Source organism: Podarcis muralis, chromosome 17 (assembly GCF_964188315.1).
Source record: "Podarcis muralis chromosome 17, rPodMur119.hap1.1, whole genome shotgun sequence".
Lineage (NCBI taxonomy): Eukaryota > Metazoa > Chordata > Lepidosauria > Squamata > Lacertidae > Podarcis > Podarcis muralis.
In genome coordinates, this window is record NC_135671.1 from 31,482,665 (window position 1) to 31,501,841 (window position 19,177).

The 19,177-nt window shown below is 50.6% G+C and overlaps 1 protein-coding gene across 1 annotated transcript; it reads left to right on the forward strand.

The window, feature by feature from the left end:
• The first annotated feature begins 1,846 nt into the window (after positions 1-1,846).
• S1PR5 (sphingosine-1-phosphate receptor 5) lies at positions 1,847-18,919 on the forward strand. The gene is made up of 2 exons (XM_028711342.2): positions 1,847-2,539; positions 16,625-18,919. Exon 2 carries the CDS (start codon positions 16,848-16,850, stop codon positions 18,006-18,008), a length of 1,161 nt encoding a protein of 386 aa, XP_028567175.2. The 5' UTR covers positions 1,847-2,539; positions 16,625-16,847; the 3' UTR covers positions 18,009-18,919.
• The last annotated feature ends 258 nt before the right edge of the window (positions 18,920-19,177 follow it).

A 19,177-nucleotide genomic window follows, 5' to 3' on the forward strand; every position in this document is an offset into this window, starting at 1 on the left:
TATATAGTCCTTCCCAGTGTTTGTTCTACTCAAAGCAGACCCACTGAAATTAATGGAAATTAAGCAGATGTGCTTTGAGGAAGACTTGGTTGGATGCAACCTGAAACTAAACGAATAAACAGATCCAAGTCAGGGGTGTCCCTGCTTCCCCGTGTTCTCACATAAGTCAAAACGGGCCTGGGAGAGAACTTACAACTTCATGGTGAGGGTGATAAATGGCAACAGGCATAATAAGCTTCTTGCACAAAACAATTGCTTCCTCGTATGGTATAATATTCCCCGTGCCTGTTAGTGTGAAGGCCATCAGCTTGGATGGCAAACCTGCTTTTGTTACCTGGATCAAAGAATTCTAAGCCCAAGTTCTCATTAAAGGTTTCACATTTAACCAGAGGGAGTAAATCCCCTTGAAGGCAGCAGGGCTGACTTCTGAGTACATATGCATAGGTTTGCACCACATGCTTTTTAAAAAAAGGATTTGAGGATGAAGCCCCAAAAGTCTCCTGCCCAGATCTGTTCTGTTGCATTAGCATGATATCACAAAGTCAGTCTCCTGTTCCAAATAATATTGCAGATCCTGCAGCAACTCAGCTCTGCTTTTATAGCTGGTTCTTTCCTACACTGAACAACATTTTGGAAATAGCATCATCCATGAGGCTTTTGACTAGTAATTCAGAGAGTGCCTCTAGCCAGGCACCGCACCCTGAAGCTGAAGAGATCTTTGGATATCTGCCATAAATACTCACAAGTGAAGGAATTAACATTTCATCAGCCTCCTGTGCTGCAAGGGTTTTTGCCTTTCTTCCCAACTTTCCATGTTTTTCCTTCTCTAGTGATGGCCTTTTCTTCCCTTAACCGCTGAGTTGAGCAAGGCTTCCTCCAGACGTTTCATCATCCTCTTGGGACTGATGACCCTCCTTGCTAGCCTATTAATAATTATTCCCAGCTCTTTAGGGGGAAGGGAGAGGACTTCTGCATTCTCCCATTGCCAGTTCTGGGAAAGGAGTAGGTTTTAGTGATTCAACCACAGGCAGCTGCTCACCAGGAATTCCGAATTCATTTGCTAAGCTGCCCTCAATTACACAAAACCACCTGGAGAAGTCATGTTTCTAACAGCCACCAGGGAAGCTACCATGTGCCAGCCCAGAAAGCATTGCACCCCCAAGAGATCTCTTGCAGGCCAATGCAGGAAACCACCCCCTGCAACAGTGCAAATGATCTCTTGACTCATCCTGTATCCCTGAGAAGGAGGTGCAGGGTGAAGTGTCCTGGGCCAGCACAGCTACTTCTGGGAAGGAGAGGGACTGAGCTTGGCGTCTGGCAGGGCAGAGGGGATTTGAGTGGGGAGTGGAGGCCCGGAGACCCAGAAAACGTGCGGCAGAACTCACCTTCCTGCCCTGCCTCAAACACTTAAACTTTGCAGTGCAGGGATTTAATCCCAAAACATAAGAGCTAACTCCTAGGGGCCAAGGTCCCCCCCATAAAATATTTGAAGGGGCCAGCTCCTCCCCCCCCCAGTTGATGAGCATTGCCATTCAAATTGTGTGCATGTACCGCGTCTTGTGATCGATTATGCAGGGCGGGGGTTATCTGCAACTCCCCCAATATTTTATTCAAGTTGGCACCCCTGTCCCAGAACAGACAAACCCTGAAGCTGGCTCAGGCCAGAGGCTCAGCCGTCTGTCGCTCAGAAACCAGACCGCGAGCTGGGGTATAGAAAGAGCGCCCCTGAGAGCGCGCAGAGTGCCTGTCCCTCGCTGCAGCCCGTGGCACCAGGGGCCGGGATTTCCGGGCGGCCTTGAACATCCCCCCCTCCCAGCCCGGTCAGACCAAGCCCTCGAACCAGATCCGTGTCCCCGGCCTGCCCATTCCTGCGCGGCATCAGACGTGTCCCGGCTGGCCCCGGCCCGCTGGGCTGGCAGAGACGTCTCTCCTCGGGCAGCTGCGAGGGAGCGCCTCTCTCGCGCGCTAAGCCCGGGACAGACGGCCCGACGGAGTGGGAGCGCTCGGCGGCTCACAGCCAGCTCTCTCTTCCCCACCCCGGATCGCGGAGGGTCCCGGCCCCACCCGCAGCTTGCTGGCTGCCCCGAGCTGTCGGCGCTCGGCTCCACGCCTAGACTTCGTGGGAGCGGGAGGTGCTGCCAGCGGCCGCCGCCCCCTCGAATCTCAGCGGGGACGGGGAGCTCTTGCTGCGACCCGAAGTTCTCCGCAGCTCTTCTGGGTTGGGGGAGAAAACGCAAGGGAGCCCAGCCGGGGCCGCCTCTCCGAGGCGCGGTCAGGAGCCAAGACCCAGGGGGCGCGCCGACGGACGAGAGCAAGCTGCTGCTGCTGCTCCCCAGGCTCCCCGTCCCGCCTCAAGAGCAACTCGGGTAGTAGCCGGCCATTTCTGACGGTCACAGACCAGCAAGAAGAGGACTTAGACGGGGCGGACGCGTTGCGCTCCCCGTGGGCAGGATCGCCAGCTAGAACTTGCACGGCGGTTCTAAGGGGCGCAACCCAGGATTCGCATGCCTCCTTCTTGCGCTTCCCACAACCCCGCCAGGTAGGTCACGGAAAACCTTTCACCATCCAGGACTTGGGCTGGTTAGCATCCCGTGTGCTTCTAAATCCGTATGTGGGAGGGAAGGTTATTGTTGGCTTTGTTTTGCTCTTTCTTCATTAGGTACCCTGTGTTCTTCGGATTAAAGGCTGTAACCAAATTTAATAAATAGTAGCTACAGCAAGAACATAGAAAGCCTTATCCGCCTTCATGCATTTGCCTAAACCTTTTCAAGGCTCCCAAGCTTGCCACCTCTTGTGGCAGTGAGTTCCACAGTTTAATTGAAAAGTATTTTCTTTTCTCTGTCCTGAACTTCCCTACATTCTGCTTCAGGGTGGGGGGCTTATTATTTCTTTCTTTCTTACTAGGTTATGTTATGGTTACCAGATTTTTTTCAATGAATCCAGAGACACCTTTTTATTTTATTTTTTTAAGCTGAGTAGCAACAGGGAGTCAGTAGTGGGGATGGTGAGGCAAAAGACCCTGGACCCAAGCATATAGTGGTACCTTGGGTTAAGAACTTAATTCATTCAGGAGGTCTGTTCTTAACCTGAAACTGTTCTTAACCTGAGGTACCACTTTAGCTAATGGGGCCTCCTGCTGCTGTCATGCCGCCGTCACGCAATTTCTGCTCTCATCCTGAAGCAAAGTTCTTAACCCGAGGTACTATTTCTGGGTTAGCAGAGTCTGTAACCTGAAGCGTATGTAACCCGAGGTACCACTGTACATGCATATTGTATAAGGTGCAAAGGCCTTCTTTCGCACCCTGTGAAACATAAATGCGCAGAGTTTTTTAAAAACTGGGCAATGGCCGTCCGCCCGCGACTCCCGAGCCTTCCCCGATCAGTCAAAACAAAGGGGGGAAAGGGGTAGGAGATCGCACAAGACACATCATATGTGCACAAGACACATCATATGGGGACTTCTGGCGAGGAAAAATGGCAGGCACCATGGCAGCGAGCAGCTCCTGAAGCCAGCCAACTGTGCTACCAGGCTGGCTCCGGGCTGCTGAGGCTGCCGCTGCCACGTTTCCTGGGGACAGATTTGCAAATCTGGGGATATTCCAGGGACGGAATTTGTCCGGGGACAGATTTGCAAATCCGGGGACTGTCCCCAGGAACCAGGGACATCTGGTAACCCTAGGTTATGTATTTTTCTGCTTTTATGTTGTAAACTGCCCTGTGATCCTCAGATGAAGGGTAGTATAGAAATTAATAATAATAATAATAATAATAATAATAATAATAATAATAATAATATCCCCTATTTTATGGAAAACCAACAGAGAGCAAGGGAGGCATCTTCTCCACGGGTTGGGCACTTTAAAAGGTGGTCATCAGTGTCATAATATTAGCTACCTCCAAGGTAGCAATGCAGAAGCTGGAATCATGAGTTCTGAACGGAAGTGCTCCATTTCTGTCCCAGGATGACTTCTTTTAGAGTATCCTCATCTTAAACACACCATAGGAAAAGTGTTTCTTTAAACTTCCCTGGATATCTGGGAAAGGGTCCTCTGCAATCTGGCAGTAAGGCTGCAGTCCTATAAACGCTTATCTGGAAGTTAAAGCCAAAGGAACTCAATGTGGCTTTGTTTCCGTATAGATATACATAAGTCTGAGCAGTAAATCTCCTGGTTGGGAGTGTGGGGCAGTGGGGTGGGGGTCAACCTTGAGGCACAGCTCATTTAACTGTTTGGAAAAAATGATAGTGGGGTGTTCTCTCCACACACACACACACACACACACACACACACACACACACACCATTTCCCCCTCTTGTAGGTTTAACGTTTGCTGGTAACTGATCACAACACCCTGCAGCTATGCTTTACACAGCACAAGTGAAAGAAAAAGAAAAGAAAAAGAGAGAGAAGGGAGGGAAATTGGTCTCTGCTGCGATGAGCTTACAGTACAGGCTATAATGTTGGACAGTGTCAGGAATCAGCGGTTAGCTGGGGAAAGAAAGAATGTGTAGCATGGGAAGAATGGAAACAGATGCCGTTGGGAAGGGGCTGGGAAATTCAGCAAATGGACTTTGTGGGAGAGGAGAGCTTTGAAGAGAGATTTGCAGGAATTGAGATCGAGAGGGATTTGCAGCCAGCAGAAGGGAAAGCAAAAGAAGTCTGTCCCCTTCTGCTTTCTCTCCTCCTGGCATACCTGCTTTCCTGCAGAGGCTCCCCCCCCCCATTCTCTAAGAGAAAAGCAGCTTCAGGAGGGGGACAATGGAGAGCAGAGAGAAGAGGGTGAGGAGAAAGGGCCTTTAACCCTTCCCAATGCTTGCCTGCCTTTCCTGGAGGCTGCTAGCAGCCCTGCAAGCTCAGGAAATCCAGGCTTCTCTTTGCCCTGCTTTTGCATGTCCCATCCAGTTCAGGCTCCATTGTGGGCATGGCAAACTAGGCAACCAATCCTCAATGTATGTAGGGACAAAACGGAGAGGTTTGCCAAGCCAGGTGAATCACTCTGCCCGGGATTATGTCCCTGATTGCGAGGCTGGCATCGGCTTCTCTTGAATATCTTGGCCTTTGTTGTCCATGATTGACAATCCTGTGTGTGTTTGTGCATATCATATAGTGCAGGGGTCAGCAAACTTTTTCAGCAGGGGGCCGGTCTACTGTCCATCAGACCTTGTGGGGGGCCGGACTCTATTTTAAATAATAATAATAATAATAATAATAATGAACGAATTCCTATGCCCCACAAATAACCCAGAGATGCATTTGAAATAAAAGGGCACATTCTACTCATGTAAAAACATGCTGATTCCTGGACCGTCCGCAGGCTGCATTGAGAAGGCGATTGGACCGGATCCGGCCCCCGGGCCTTAGTTTGCCTACCCATGATATAGTGTGACGCCCTGCTTTTGTCCTGCCAGGATCTGGGTCAGTTGTTCCTCACTGACCTTTGGGTGGAGAAGCTGTTGGACCTCCCTCTGATGGTGTGAAAAGGCTCAGCTGGCCTGGATCCCAGTTTTGAGCATGTTTCTTGGAAGTCAGTCCCACTTGGGATTACATTATGAGTGCAGAAGAGTAGCAGCCATAGGTTGAATTTCCATGTCCAGTGTCTAAGGATGTCAGGACATAGAGCTATCCCCTTCTACTAGCCCAATGCTAGCTATGACTCTCCAAGGTTTTGCACAAAAGGCATTCCTGGCTGTTTCCTGAGAGCCCAACGGGAGATGAATCTAGGATCCTACACATGCAAAAGGGGTACTATGCTGCCGAATTAAGCTGCACACACTGTACAATTGATTTTTTTGGGGGGGAAGGAGGGGATCAATGGTAGGTCTGTGCCTCCCCATTTCAACTTTCAGTTTGTGATCACTAACGGCACTTGGTGAGAGTCTGCCATAGTTCCATGCATTTAACGGCTGGATGGTAGTTGTTTATCAAATTGTGCAAAGTCAAGGGCAATTCCTCACAGCCTGGCCTTCGCAGCTTTCCCCCCATAAATCACTGCAAATGTTGATGCTCTGTGAGGCATCTTCCCTGTACTTTTGAGCAGAGAGCGCCTGTTGATCTGTTTGAAGCCATCAGGCTTTGCAGGTTACAGTTCCCAGCCTGGGAATCTCTTCTCATCGCTCCTCTCTCACATCCCTCTCTGAAACTTCTTTGTCTCTCATCCCTCAGAAATGACCCCATCCTGAACCCAGTTTCTGGGCTTATGAACAGGAGGATCACCCTCAGATTGATTACATTGCTGCCTCACCCCCTCCCTTCCATGAGGCCAATGTGGGGAGAGTTATTTCACAAACTCTGCTTCCTCTACATGGAGGAAGAAAACCCCAGACCTCACAATGCCCAATGATCACACACCCATGTCTGCTTTGCCCAGCATTGGGAAGCTGTGACTGGCAAGCCGCAGTGTGTGTGTGTGTGTGTGTGTGTGTGTGTGTGTGTGTGTGTGTGTTTGGATAATCAGATAAAATGAAATAAAGAATGCTTCATCTCCATGACCAGCTTCCAAGATGTCTCTAATCATTCTGAAAACAAGTGGCTGCTGGTTGATAGATAAAAAAAAGCACATTGCAGATGCTGCATGGAACTTGTGGACTGCACTAGGAAAGCCTGCTGACCTAGACTCACAATGGCAGCGGGCCCTTGGGAAGGGAAAGCAGAGAGCAGAGGTGGATTTAGGGGAGAGCAACCAGTTTGGTTGTACTGGGTGCAGAGCCTTGGAGGCGCCACAGTCCTTGGGGACGTGGGTTGCACTGTGGTCTAAACCACTGAGCCTCTTGGGCTTGCCGATCAGAAGGTCGGTGGTTCAATCCCCACAACGGGTGAGCTCCCATTGCTCTGTCCCAGCTCCTGCCAACCTAGCAGCTCGAAAGCACACCAGTGCAAGTAGATAAATAGGTACCACTGCAGAAATGAATGGCAAGATCTTGTATCGCTCTGGCAGAAGAGAACTGCTTTCTAGGTGAGAAGCAGCACATTCTGTGCTGCTTTTGGCTTTGCCAGCACCATTCCTTGAGCAAGTTTTGCTGGAGAAGTGGTGTTGTATGAATGAGAAACAGCCTGCAAATCATAATCTATCAAGGATCAAAGACTTTGTCCGGTTAATCCAACTCCTTTCCCCGTCCAAGCAGTATTATCTTGATTGTTGCTTTGTAGAAGCAGCCAAGATTGAGCTATTTGGAAGCACCATATGCATGCACAAATCCCTTCTTCTTCTTCTTCTTCTTCTTCTTCTTCTTCTTCTTCTTCTTCTTCTTCTTCTTCTTCCCTCTTCCTCTTCTTCCTCTTCTAATATATTTTTATTACAGATTTTTTAGTTTAGAAAAATATGTGCATTGTCTCTTTTTTTCCAAGTTGTGTTTTCTACTGATCAGTTTCGTTTGTTGTGAGACGTTAGTGTTGCATGCAGTGTTAGGTTAGGAAGAAAAGAGGGGGGAGGAGGGGGGAATGGTGAGTGGGGTGGGGTGGGGTGGCAATGCGTCTATTCTTATACTTAATATATCTGTGGGGTTTTGTGTCAGTGTCACTTGTGTGGGTTCTCTTACTATTCACTTGTTGTAATTCCTTGGTGGTGAAAGAGGTTGGGGGTGGCCTAGGGTGTGGTTGTCTGTCATTGGTTGTCTGTAGTGAGATTTTGTTTTTGTGTCTGAGTAGGGTGTGTGTGTGTGTGTGTGTGTGTGGGTGTGTTTGGATTACGTTAGCCAGATTGATTTGTATGCTGTCAACGGATTCTTATTGTTGTCTTGTTGGGCTGTGTATGTGATAAAGGGGAACCATACCAGGGTGGAGGTGTCTTCTTCTATTTGTCCCCGTATCAGTTTCAGTTTATTGGTTAGTTTTTCTAATAAGGATGTTTTCCCACGCTATTCGATACCATCAGTCCATGCTCATTCCTGACAGGTCTCTCCAGTGTCTGGCTAAGATGTTTCTGGCTGCTGAGAGTAGGTGGGTTATGAGCTCTTTATGAGTGGGCATTATTATCACGAAAGATTGCACGGACCCCTTCTGAGCAGATTTTGCACCTTTTCCTCACATGTTGCTTTTGAAGCAGCCCACCTCCTCCCAGAGTGATGTGGGGAGCAGCTCTCGCCATCATTGTGCCTTGCTGCTTCGCACCTGACCTGCAGCGAACCTTTTTCAACAGAGAAATGTAGGAATCCAGAAGTCATTGCAATGGCCAGATCTATCACCAGTTCATGGTTTGATTGGGTGAGAAGCAGCTTGCAAGCTCCTTCAGTCTGGTGGGGGGTGATGATGCCATTATCTGAGGTTATATAATAATAATAATAATAATTTATTATTTATACCCCGCCCATCTGGCTGAGTTTCCCCAGCCACTCTGGGCGGCTCCCAATCAGTGTTAAAAACAGTACAGCATTACATATTAAAAACTTCCCTGAACAGGGCTGCCTTAAGATGTCTTCTGAATATCAGGTAATTATTTATCTCTTTGACATCTAATGGGAGGGCGTTCCACAGGGCGGGCGCCACTACCGAGAAGGCCCTCTGTCTGGTTCCCTGTAGCCTCACTTCTCGCAATGAGGGAACCGCCAGAAGGCCCTCGGCGCTGGATCTCAGTGTCCGGGCTGAATGATGGGGGTGGAGACGCTCCTTCAGGTATACAGGACCGAGGCCGTTTAGGGCTTTAAAGGTCAGCACCAACACTTTGAATCGTGCTCGGAAACGTACTGGGAGCCAATGCAGGTCTCTCAGAACCGGTGTTATATGGTCCCGGCGGCCACTCCCAGTCACCAGTCTAGCTGCCGCATTCTGGATTAATTGCAGTTTCCGGGTCACCTTCAAAGGTAGCCCCACGTAGAGCGCGTTGCAGTAGTCCAAGCGTGAGATAACTAGAGCATGCACCACTCTGGCGAGACAGTTCGCGGGCAGGTAGGGTCTTAGCCTGCGTACCAGGTGGAGCTGGTAGACAGCTGCCCTGGACACAGAGTTAACCTGCGCCTCCATGGACAGCTGTGAGTCCAAAATGACTCCCAGGCTACGCACCTGGTCCTTTAGGGGCACAGTTACCCCATTCAAGACCAGGGAATCCCCCACACCAACCCGCTCCCTGTCCCCCAAAAACAGTACTTCTGTCTTGTCAGGATTCAACCTCAGTCTGTTAGCCGCCATCCATCCTCCAACCGCCTCCAGGCACTCACACAGGACCTTCACCGCCCTCACTGGTTCTGATTTAAAGGAGAGGTAGAGCTGGGTGTCATCTGCGTACTGATGAACACCCAGTCCAAACCCCCTGATGATCTCTCCCAGCGGCTTCATATAGATATTAAAAAGCATGGGGGAGAGGACAGAACCCTGAGGCACCCCACAAGTGAGAGCCCAGGGGTCTGAGCACTCATCCCCCACCACCACTTTCTGGACACGACCCAGGAGGAAGGAGCGGAACCACTGTATGACAGTGCCCCCAGCTCCCAGCCCCTCTAGACGGTCCAGAAGGATGTTATGGTCGATGGTGTCAAAGGCCGCTGAGAGATCCAGCAGGACTAGGAAACAGCTCTCACCTTTGTCCCTAGCCCGCCGGAGATCATCAACCAGCGCGACCAAGGCAGTTTCAGTCCCATGGTGAGACCTGAATCCCGATTGGTAGGGATCCAAATGGTCCGTTTCCTCCAGGCGTGCTTGGAGTTGTTCAGCAACCACCCGCTCAATCACCTTGCCCAAGAATGGTAGATTTGAGACTGGGCGATAGTTGGCCAAATTGGCCGGGTCTAAAGATGTTTTTTTTAAGAAGCGGTTTAATGACCGCCTCTTTCAGCAGGTCTGGGAAGGCTCCCTCACAGAGGGAAGCATTCACCACCCCGCAGAGCCCATCGCCCAGCCCTTCCCGGCTCGCTTTTATCAGCCAGGATGGGCAAGGATCAAGGAGACAGGTGGTCGGTTTCACTTTTCCAAGCAGCCTGTCCACATCCTCGGAGGTAACAGACTGGAATTGATCCCATGTAACAGGACCAGACAGAACTCTAGCACTCTCCCGCCCTGGCCCTGCTCCCACGGTGGAGTCTACCTCCTTCTGCCCCCATAGCAGCTTGCAGAGGGAGGAAATCCAGACCCTCAGTGTTAAAACATTGGCTGTCCCTGCACAAGACAACTGAGCCTATGGAGTAGATTCGCTGTTCAAATTTGGAAGGCAGGGAAAGGGGTTGAGTATTGCTTTTCTGAATTGCTTTGCATCAGTTGCTTACTTTTGAGAGTCATGCTGTAGAGAGCTCTGCCGAGGCAGAGTGGAAACAAAAGCTTGCATGCTGCTGCTTTTTTTTTGCGGGGGGGGGGGGTTGCTGCACATAGCCTGGGAACTTATCTGCCTTTTATGTGGCAGGGAGGGGCAAAAGAAGCCTCTGCCAGGGGACTTTTTTGCTCATTAGTGTAACAGTTGTGGAAGCTGTTGGGCCAATTAAGTTTCTTCCAGCTGAAATTCAAAGTGAGACGATTTCTGGCTGTGTGGGTGTAGGAATCCCCCAGGACACCACGGGTGGATGTTCCATTGATGGCATCAGAGCGAGCACTGTGAGAAACTAGCCAAGATAGTGTGCATGTGAGGCTTGCAAGAACTTGTCAAAAGGGAGGGTGAAGTTTCCCTGATACAGAACAATGTGTGCGAGCATGAAGGGCTCCGGATTTCAGAAACTAAGTACGGAAACAACAGCAGTTCGAAACAAAAGGGCACCTATCAACCCTGTCCTAACTGATGCTCCTAATGGCCGGGCATTTGTGTGGGATTGCTGGTTCGGACAAGGCGGACAGATTTTTATTTTTGTTATTGAGACTGCTCCATGGCTCGGTGCCTAATTTCCAAAATGAGAAACCCTGGGGCTTGTTTTTTAGCTGACAGGCTCTCGCCAGAGGCATGCTAGAGCTACTTGTAAAAGGAACTCTACACATGCGCAAAGGTGCTCTAGCCATATGCTTCAGGGTCAAGTCCTGACAACTGATAAGATGTTCCGAGGCCGGATAATGGTGGGCTGTCTCTCTAATGAAGTCTTGGCTCAGGTTCAGATGATAGAGGTTCGGGTGTGACAGAGAGTCTGTGTGAATGCTTTGGGGGTGATGCATCTCTTCTCTACAAAAGTTCTTCCAGGGCTGTTGTCCTTCATGGTCCCAGATAGCCCTGCATTCCCTGCTTTTCTCCACCAGCTCGCTTTTAAACACCCCGGTCTTACCAGCAGGGCAGAGTTTATTTTAGATACTGCCTGATAGGCAACAAAGTCCCCTAAGTCCATGATCACTCAGAGAAGGGTGGATGGAGGCAGGATCCAGTGGAAAGCTAGGCAGTTATTTATTTTTCTCTTGCAACAGAGTTTCTTTCCCTCCTTCTAAGGAGGAAGAGACCCTGAACAAAAGCGTGCAGAACCTTTAAAGACTTTTGACATTGCCCAACCCCCTTAGCCAAAGACCACCCCAAAACCATCATAAATACATCATAGGAGGTGGTCTCCTGATAATGGTCGCTGATTACATTACTTAGGCAGCCTTGCCATTCTTTTGTGATGGTTGTTCCTGAACCCAGATCACAGGCTCACCCTATTCTTGCACAAATACGCCCTTAAGAGAGGATTTATAAACAGAAAGACATGGGAAGGCTTTCCCCATTTGCCTCCCTTACCACAGAGGAATACAGTGGTACCTTGGGTTACATATGCTTCAAGTTACACACGCTTCAGGTTACAGACTCTGCTAACCCAGAAATAGTGCTTCAGGTTAAGAACTTTGCTTCAGGATGAGAACAGAAATCATGCTCCAGCAGCAGCAGGAGGCCCCATTAGCTAAAGTGGTGCTTCAGGTTAAGAACAGTTTCAGGTTAAGTACGGACTTCTGGAACGATTTAAGTACTTAACCCAAGGTACCACTGTATTTGAGGCCATCAGGAGAGTCAAAATGACTTCAGGATTGCTCTTCTGTACTATTTCAGACACATGCCTTATATATTTACATATGTGTGCATTTATGAATATTTATTCTATATTTGAGACCTTAAAATTCTTATAACACTACGTTAAAGGCAATGAAGTGTCTGTGTGCGCATGTGTGCATGCAATACATTCTCCGGAGTGTGAGAGGTCATTTGGGGGCCTGTCTGGAATGTTTTGTGTGCTCAGCAGAAGACTATTGTTGTATGTGTGAGAGAGAGGCAGGGGTGGGGGGTGGGGGGCAAGATATTGAACAGAGCAAAAAACCTCTCAGCTGGTCGGGAGTGAAGAGGGCGGACCCTGGGCGTGCCCGGCTTAAAATACCCTAAGCCACGCCTCCCCCCGGCCCGCCGATAGGCAGGCGGGGGTCGCGAGCACGCCCAGGGATTCCCCCAACTCTCGCGGGGGCCAAGGTTAGCCCCCGCGCTTGGGAGGAGGGGCTAGACCGCAACCCCTTTCTCCTCCCTATAGTCGGAAATGGCTTTGTTGTATGTGTGAGAGAGAGGCGGGGGTGGGGGGTGGGGGGCAAGATATTGAACAGAGCAGAGCAGAATTCTTAGGAATGCAGGGGAAGGGGGAGGACATTGGGCAGATGGACAGGACTTTATTACAAAAAGTTTCTTGATTGCAATTATTTTATCTCATTGCTGTACTCTTGACTTTCGAAGGTCTTTCAGAGTTGCAAAAGCAGCAGCAACAAACCTTTCCAAACTTGGCTCTATATGACCCTTTCATCAGAGTGCTCTCCCAGTTCTTTTCGCTTTACGGACTGGTGATGTCTGTAGCTGTATTGGGAGGGTGGAGTGTGAATTGCGTCCACGTAACATTTTCAAGATTCTTTCCCACCTCCGTTCCGCAGGGATTAAACTGGGAACACCTTGGAACCGGATGCTCGGGTTCTGAGTATCCTGCACTGCATCGGTATAAAATGGCAAGTCCCAAAAATGGCAGGATATCTTGACGATATGACTGATACTGTGCTAAGTGGTTCCCTGGTCATGTCTCACCCCTCTGCTAAATTGGTGAGACCCTCATGCAGCCTTTAAAAGGGACGTCTGTAACTTGCATACACGACGGATGCTCACGTTTGTGTCAAATTAATGTATTAATTTAAACCATTTCAACCTCGCTCTCCAGTTTGAAAAGGCTCCAGGCTCAATTAAAAAGAAGACAATTCCTGCTCTCAGGCTTACAATATAAAGAACATAATACAAAGGCAGCTGGCCTTTCACCAGAGCTGCTTCCATTCTCTTGCTCTCTTTTTCTCTCCTACAACCTAGTTCTACAATCTTGGCTCCCAAAATTGTCCCTGGTCTTGCAAACAGCCACCTGCCGATTGCCTGTGGTGAATAAGGATATCCTCTATGCAGGGGAACACTGGAATACCAGTGTTTTTAGACCATTGATGTGCTACAAATGACTAATTTCTTTAGGTGTGAGCAGGTGGGCTAGTAACTCGTGGGTCAATAACGGCAGCCTTGCTGGAGACATTTGGAGCTCTGTTGCATTTGCAAAGATGTACTGCTCTCCTCTTTGCAAATGCAACAGAGCTCCAAATGTCTCCAGCAAGGCTCCTCGAGGGACGCGGGTGGCGCTGTGGGTAAAACCTCAGTGCCTAGGACTTGCTGATCGTAAGGTCAGCGGTTCGAATCCCCGCGGCGGGGTGAGCTCCCGTCGTTCGGTCCCAGCTCCTGCCCACCTAGCAGTTCAAAAGCACCCCTAAGTGCAAGTAGATAAATAGGTACCGCTTTATAGCGGGAAGGTAAACGGCGTTTCCGTGTGCAGCGCTGGTGCTGGCTCGCCAGATGCAGCTTCGTCACGCTGGCCACGTGACCCGGAAGTGTCTTTGGACAGCGCTGGCTCCCGGCCTCTTGAGCGAGATGAGCACGCAACCCTAGAGTCGGACACGACTGGCCCGTACAGGCAGGGGTACCTTTACCTTTACTGCTCTCCTCGGACTGCGCATAAGAATGTGAGAATGTAAGAAAAGCTTGCTGGATCAGAGCAGTGGCCCATTTAGTCTGACATCCTGTTCTCAGTGTGGCCAACCAGTGGCCTATGGGGAAACCAGCAAGGAGGATTCTTGCAAAACACCAACGTTCTGATAGCCATCAGGGAAACAGCAGTAGCAAAGACAGCCTTCGCTACCTCCAAACTGAGAGGGGAAATGTAAACTCAGGACACCAGGACAATGGGGCAAAGTGAGATGTGCCTTCGAGGCAGGAGGAGCGAGTGACTCAGTCATTCCTAAAACGAAAAGATACTGACAACCAAAGTGAATGTCAAAGGGCACATTCGTAAAAAGAAAGCTGAAAAGCCTGTGGTTAGGGAGATGCAATGGTTAGAGGAGGGCAAGTTAGAGTTTTAATAGGATTAAAGTGTGAAGAAAGCAATTGGCGGGGGCAGCGGAATAAGCCAAAGGTGTTTGGATACAGATAATAGGAGCTGGGACATTATTTGTACCCCGCCCATCTGACTGGGTTGCCTCAGCCACTCTGCGTGCCTTCCAACAAATATAAAAGCATAATAAAATATCAAACATTGAAACCTCCTTTATACGGGGCCAGTGGTGGAGCAAGCCGTTTGGGTGCCTGGGGTGGCGCCCAGGGCCAGCCGCCCACGGGGGGTGGAACCAGCCGCCCGTGGGGTGGGGCGAACTGGGGCAGGATGCTGTGGGGGGCCTCCGAGGAGTCTGACTGCTTCCTCCCATTCAGCCGCCCTACAACTGAAGGGGAGGCGGCGGGTGGAACGTTTGGGGCAGTGTGGAGCCTGTGGGCACCCAAGCCACCGCGTCACTCCCAGGAGAGACGCATGGCTCGGGCACACTGCAGGCCCCACGGTGAGTGCCGCCTGCCATTTTGTCACCCCCCCTCAGTGGTGACACCTGAGGCGTATCTCCCCCACTGCACCCCCTTTCTCCGCCCCTGTACAGGGCTGCCTTCAGATGTCTGCTAAAGGTTGTTTAGTTTCTTATCTCCTTGACATCTGATAGGGCGTTCCACAGGACAGGTGCCACTACCAAGAAGGCCCTCCGCCTGGTTCCCTGTAACTTTGCTTCTCGCAGTGAGGGAACTGCCAGAAGGCCCTTGGCACTGGATTTCAGTGTCCGGGCTGAACGATGGAATACTGGGTCGAGGCCGTATAGGGCTTTCAAGGTCAGCACCAACACTTTGAATTGTGCTCAGAAATGTACCGGGAGATACAGTAGCAGTAGCTAATGTGAGACAGAGTGAGAGCTGAGATAAGGATTTTTACTAGGTTTAATAGATTTTAAAAGCTGAACTTAAGAAACATTGTAGAGAGAGAACCAACAAGCCTTAGCTGGAGCAGTAATATAAGCCAAGAAGGAAAGAAATGGTTAGCTTGCGGAAGAGTTTCCATATGAAGGAGAAGGCAAAAATAGACTGAAATATACTAGCTTTTGGGGGCAGGAATTGCTTGGAGGAATTTGCTTCAGCTGGGCATGAGCAGGAACCTCTTAATGCAGGAAGAGCCTCCTTGACCGGGCCATAGGCTTCTCATGGCTTGTGCTTCCTTTCTGCATCAGGCAAAGGACTACGAGAATGAGTCACGTCTTCAGTGGTCCTCAAACATTTTCCCCTACTTGAAAATGGCTGAGGATCTTTGCAGGCCACATAATAATTTTTCTGCCTGTTGTAGCAACTGTCATGTGTTGTGCTAGAATGGCTTTTTTTAATGGTGCTTTTACAGAAATGTCAAGGGCCACCTAAATGAAGTTTGCGGATCAGTGGTGGCCCATAGGCTGCAGTTCTGGAACCCCCCAGGGGCGGAGGAAGGGGGTGCGGTGGATGTGGGCCGCCCCGGGTGTCACCACTAAGGGGGGGGGGTGTCAAAATGCCATGCGGCACTCACCACGGGGCCTGCAGCGCACCCGAGCCACGCATCTCTCCTGGGAGTGACGCAATGGCTTAAGCATGCACAGGCTCTGTGCTGCTCAAACGGTCCACCCACTGCCTCCCCCCCAGCTGTAGGGCACCTGAGTGGGAGGAGGCAGGCAAACTCCTCAGAGACTCCGCAGAGTTTCCTGCCCTTGGGCGCACTGCCGCAGGCGCCCGAGCGGCTTCCTCTGCCACTGGAACCCCCGATACAGCTCATAAACCTTGTGCTGTATGTACAAAAGACACCAGCAGAAAATCCTGGAGATCTGTGATCAATGGAGGGGGGGGGTAAGATGGACTTTGATTAAGAAAACTCCTATTGCCCAGCTTCTGTTATGATAGACCCTTTTCAATTCACTGGGCATCACCTGGAAACGGTGGCGCTGCATCATGCGCTGGTGCTCAGGCTGCGCATGCGCATACACACGTGCAGCAGGCAGGACCAGGAGCTGGGCATGGAGGGTAAATGAAACCTGCCATGCCAGCCCAACCCTTGCCACCGATGCCTCTGGGTAGGTGTGGGGGCACAGAGGATTCATGGGGCTACACAGAGAGGAGCCTGGCTAGACGTGGCCCATGGCGGGTGCATCCCCCAACTGTGACATTCAGCAAGGGGGCCAGGGGCATGGCCGCAAGGCCCCTAGTGGCAGGTAGGATGGGGATCCCTGCCAAGGGGCGCCTGGCTTGCACCCCCTCAAAATCACGCCCCCAGGGCCTGCCTGGTCCTCCCCACACTACGCTTCTGCCTGGAAAGCTAGGTTGGTTTCATGCTTTTCAAGCATTCCACTCACAAGTCTTTCTCTTGAATTTCTAGGCTCCCTCTTGGTTGGTCAGAATGGAAAGAGTCTGCTAATGCTGTGATGGCTTCTCCAAAATGGCCCCCGGTGGACGTGTTAACTACTGACCAAAATTAATCTCATTTGTGAAATGCCAACTTCTCCGGCGTGGGGCATGCGCAAGACTGGCACAGCATGATGGAAAGGACTATGCCGTGCTATGTGAACCAATGAAACTGAAGGTGGAGTGGTGTCCGTGGGATGGAATTTGCCAGCATGGAGACCCCACGCTCTCTGGGCCAGATCTACCGAGAGTACCACAACAACAATGTGATTTCTTTGCACTACAACTACACAGGCAAGCTCCATGGCAGCAAATACAAGGGCAGTCTCAAGGCGGATGCCATTGTGTTCCTGGTGGTGTGCGCCTTCATTGTGGTGGAGAACCTCGTGGTCCTGCTGGCTATCTGGAGGAACAAGAAGTTTCACTTGCCCATGTACTACCTGATTGGGAACTTGACCCTGTCGGACCTGCTTGCTGGCGTGGCCTACACTGCCAATATCGTCATGTCCGGGCCCAACACCCTTAAGCTCACCCCTGTGCAGTGGTTTCTGCGGGAAGGCGGGGTCTTTGTCACGCTGGCTGCCTCTGTCCTCAGCCTCCTTGCAATTGCCATCGAGCGCCATGTCACGATGGTCCGCATGAGACTCTACCACGGGGACAAGAAAGGGCGGATGTTCCTGCTGGTGGGGGCCAGCTGGCTGGCCTCCATCTTGCTCGGGGTGCTGCCCATCCTGGGCTGGAACTGCATCGAAAACCTCCCCGAGTGTTCCACAGTGTTGCCCCTCTATTCTAAGCATTACGTCCTCTTCTGCATCACCGTTTTCCTGGCCATCCTGGTCTCCATTGTGGTGCTCTATGCCCGCATCTACCGCATGGTCAAGTTCAATGGGCAGCGGCTGGGCAGCCTCCGCAAAGGCATGCTCAAGAAGTCCCAGAAGTATATGGCCTTGCTGAAGACGGTGACCATCGTGGTGGGCACTTTCATCGCCTGCTGGCTACCCCTCTTCCTCCTCCTGTTGTTGGACGTTGCCTGCCAGGCCCAGGCCTGCAGTGTGCTCTACAAAGCAGACTATTTCCTGGGCCTGGCGATGATTAACTCCCTCCTGAATCCCATCATTTACACCCTGACCAGTAAGGACATGAGACGAGCCATTCTGAAGCTGCTCTGCTGCCTGCTGGTGGTCACTCCTGGCACAGAGGAGAGCCGCGCCAAGCGCTTTGGTCTCCCCATACTGGAGGGCAGCACCAGCAAATCGGAGCGCTCGTCGCACCAGCATGAGGGGCCTAATGTTAGCATGTCACTTGGGAACAGCACCCCCAAAGCCATCAAGGCAATGGTGCTGAAGGCCGTCTACTGAAGTCCTTTGGTTATCTTGCCCCAGCGGCCAGTAGTGCGGTATGAGCAGCCAGGGGTCAAGAAGGGGGCTGAGGGGTCAAGTCCCAGCAGAGTGGGACTAGGCCCTGAAGGGAAATGCTGTGGCAGATCTTGGGAGGAAACCTAGGCAGGGCTAGCAGGTAAACCAGGAGACTTGAGGAGCGGACAAGGAACCAGGGGTGTCCTAGTACTTGGCACCCAAACCGAATCTGGTTCTTGCCCAGGCAAAGACTGATTTGGAAACCTGGTGGCTAGGCCAAGCAGCCTGAGTGGCTGGATCTTCTTGAGCACCTAGAATGATAACAAAGTCCAGTTTTTTCCACCCTGTAGCTTGAAGTAGTTCATCACAAGATCAGGAGGCCCACCCTTCTAGTCCTTGTTGCTCCTGTGCAAAATCAAGGCCCCCAAACCCATAGAAACAACCCGTCCCTCCACCAAGGTCTTGCTAGAACTAGAGTGCCCTGGAGAGATATGAAGAGCTCTTTTGGAGAACGTCAGTGGCTTCTTTTTGAAGGAAAACACCACCTTTGTACAGTTTTCTCTCTCTGCAATACTCACTCCAACCTGCCCGTTTCTATGTCCCAGCCTCCACCCCCAGGGGCTGGACCTCCTAATACCTTCATACTGACCACTTAGACCTTCATGATGCTGATAAAAAGTGGTGGAAAGACAGATCTAATTCATTATAGTGCTATTGAGGGCAGAGACTAACCTAGCCTGGAATTCAGCCCCCATGAAATGGCGGCCTACATGTACATGTATGAAGTTCAGTGTCTTTAGACAGACATACAAGTGCACTGTATATCCTTGTATGTGAGCTTATGTTGATGATGCCATTAAATTATGTCTCTTTGGGCCAAAAACTGATTCCCTCCCCCCCTTCAAAATAAAGTTGTTTCATAAAAAAAGTTGTCCTGCTGGTTTGGGCCACGTTAAGTGGCTACGGAATGGTTGTAAGTTGCCCTGTTGTTGTCTTGGCTGTTCTATCTCCTACCCCAAAGAACTAAGGAAGAAATATCCCGTTCTTCTTCCACCTCCATTTGCTTAAGGGGCACACAGAATGCAGCAAAAAGGAAGGAAGGAAACCTCCAAGTCTGGTATCCTAACCTCGTATATAAAACTACAACCCACTATTAAAGAGATAAACGTCAA

What these genes read in the sequence shown, in the direction of transcription:
- S1PR5 (XM_028711342.2), top strand. Translation starts at nt 16,848, where the DNA reads ATGGAATTTGCCAGCATGGAGACCCCACGCTCTCTGGGCCAGATCTAC.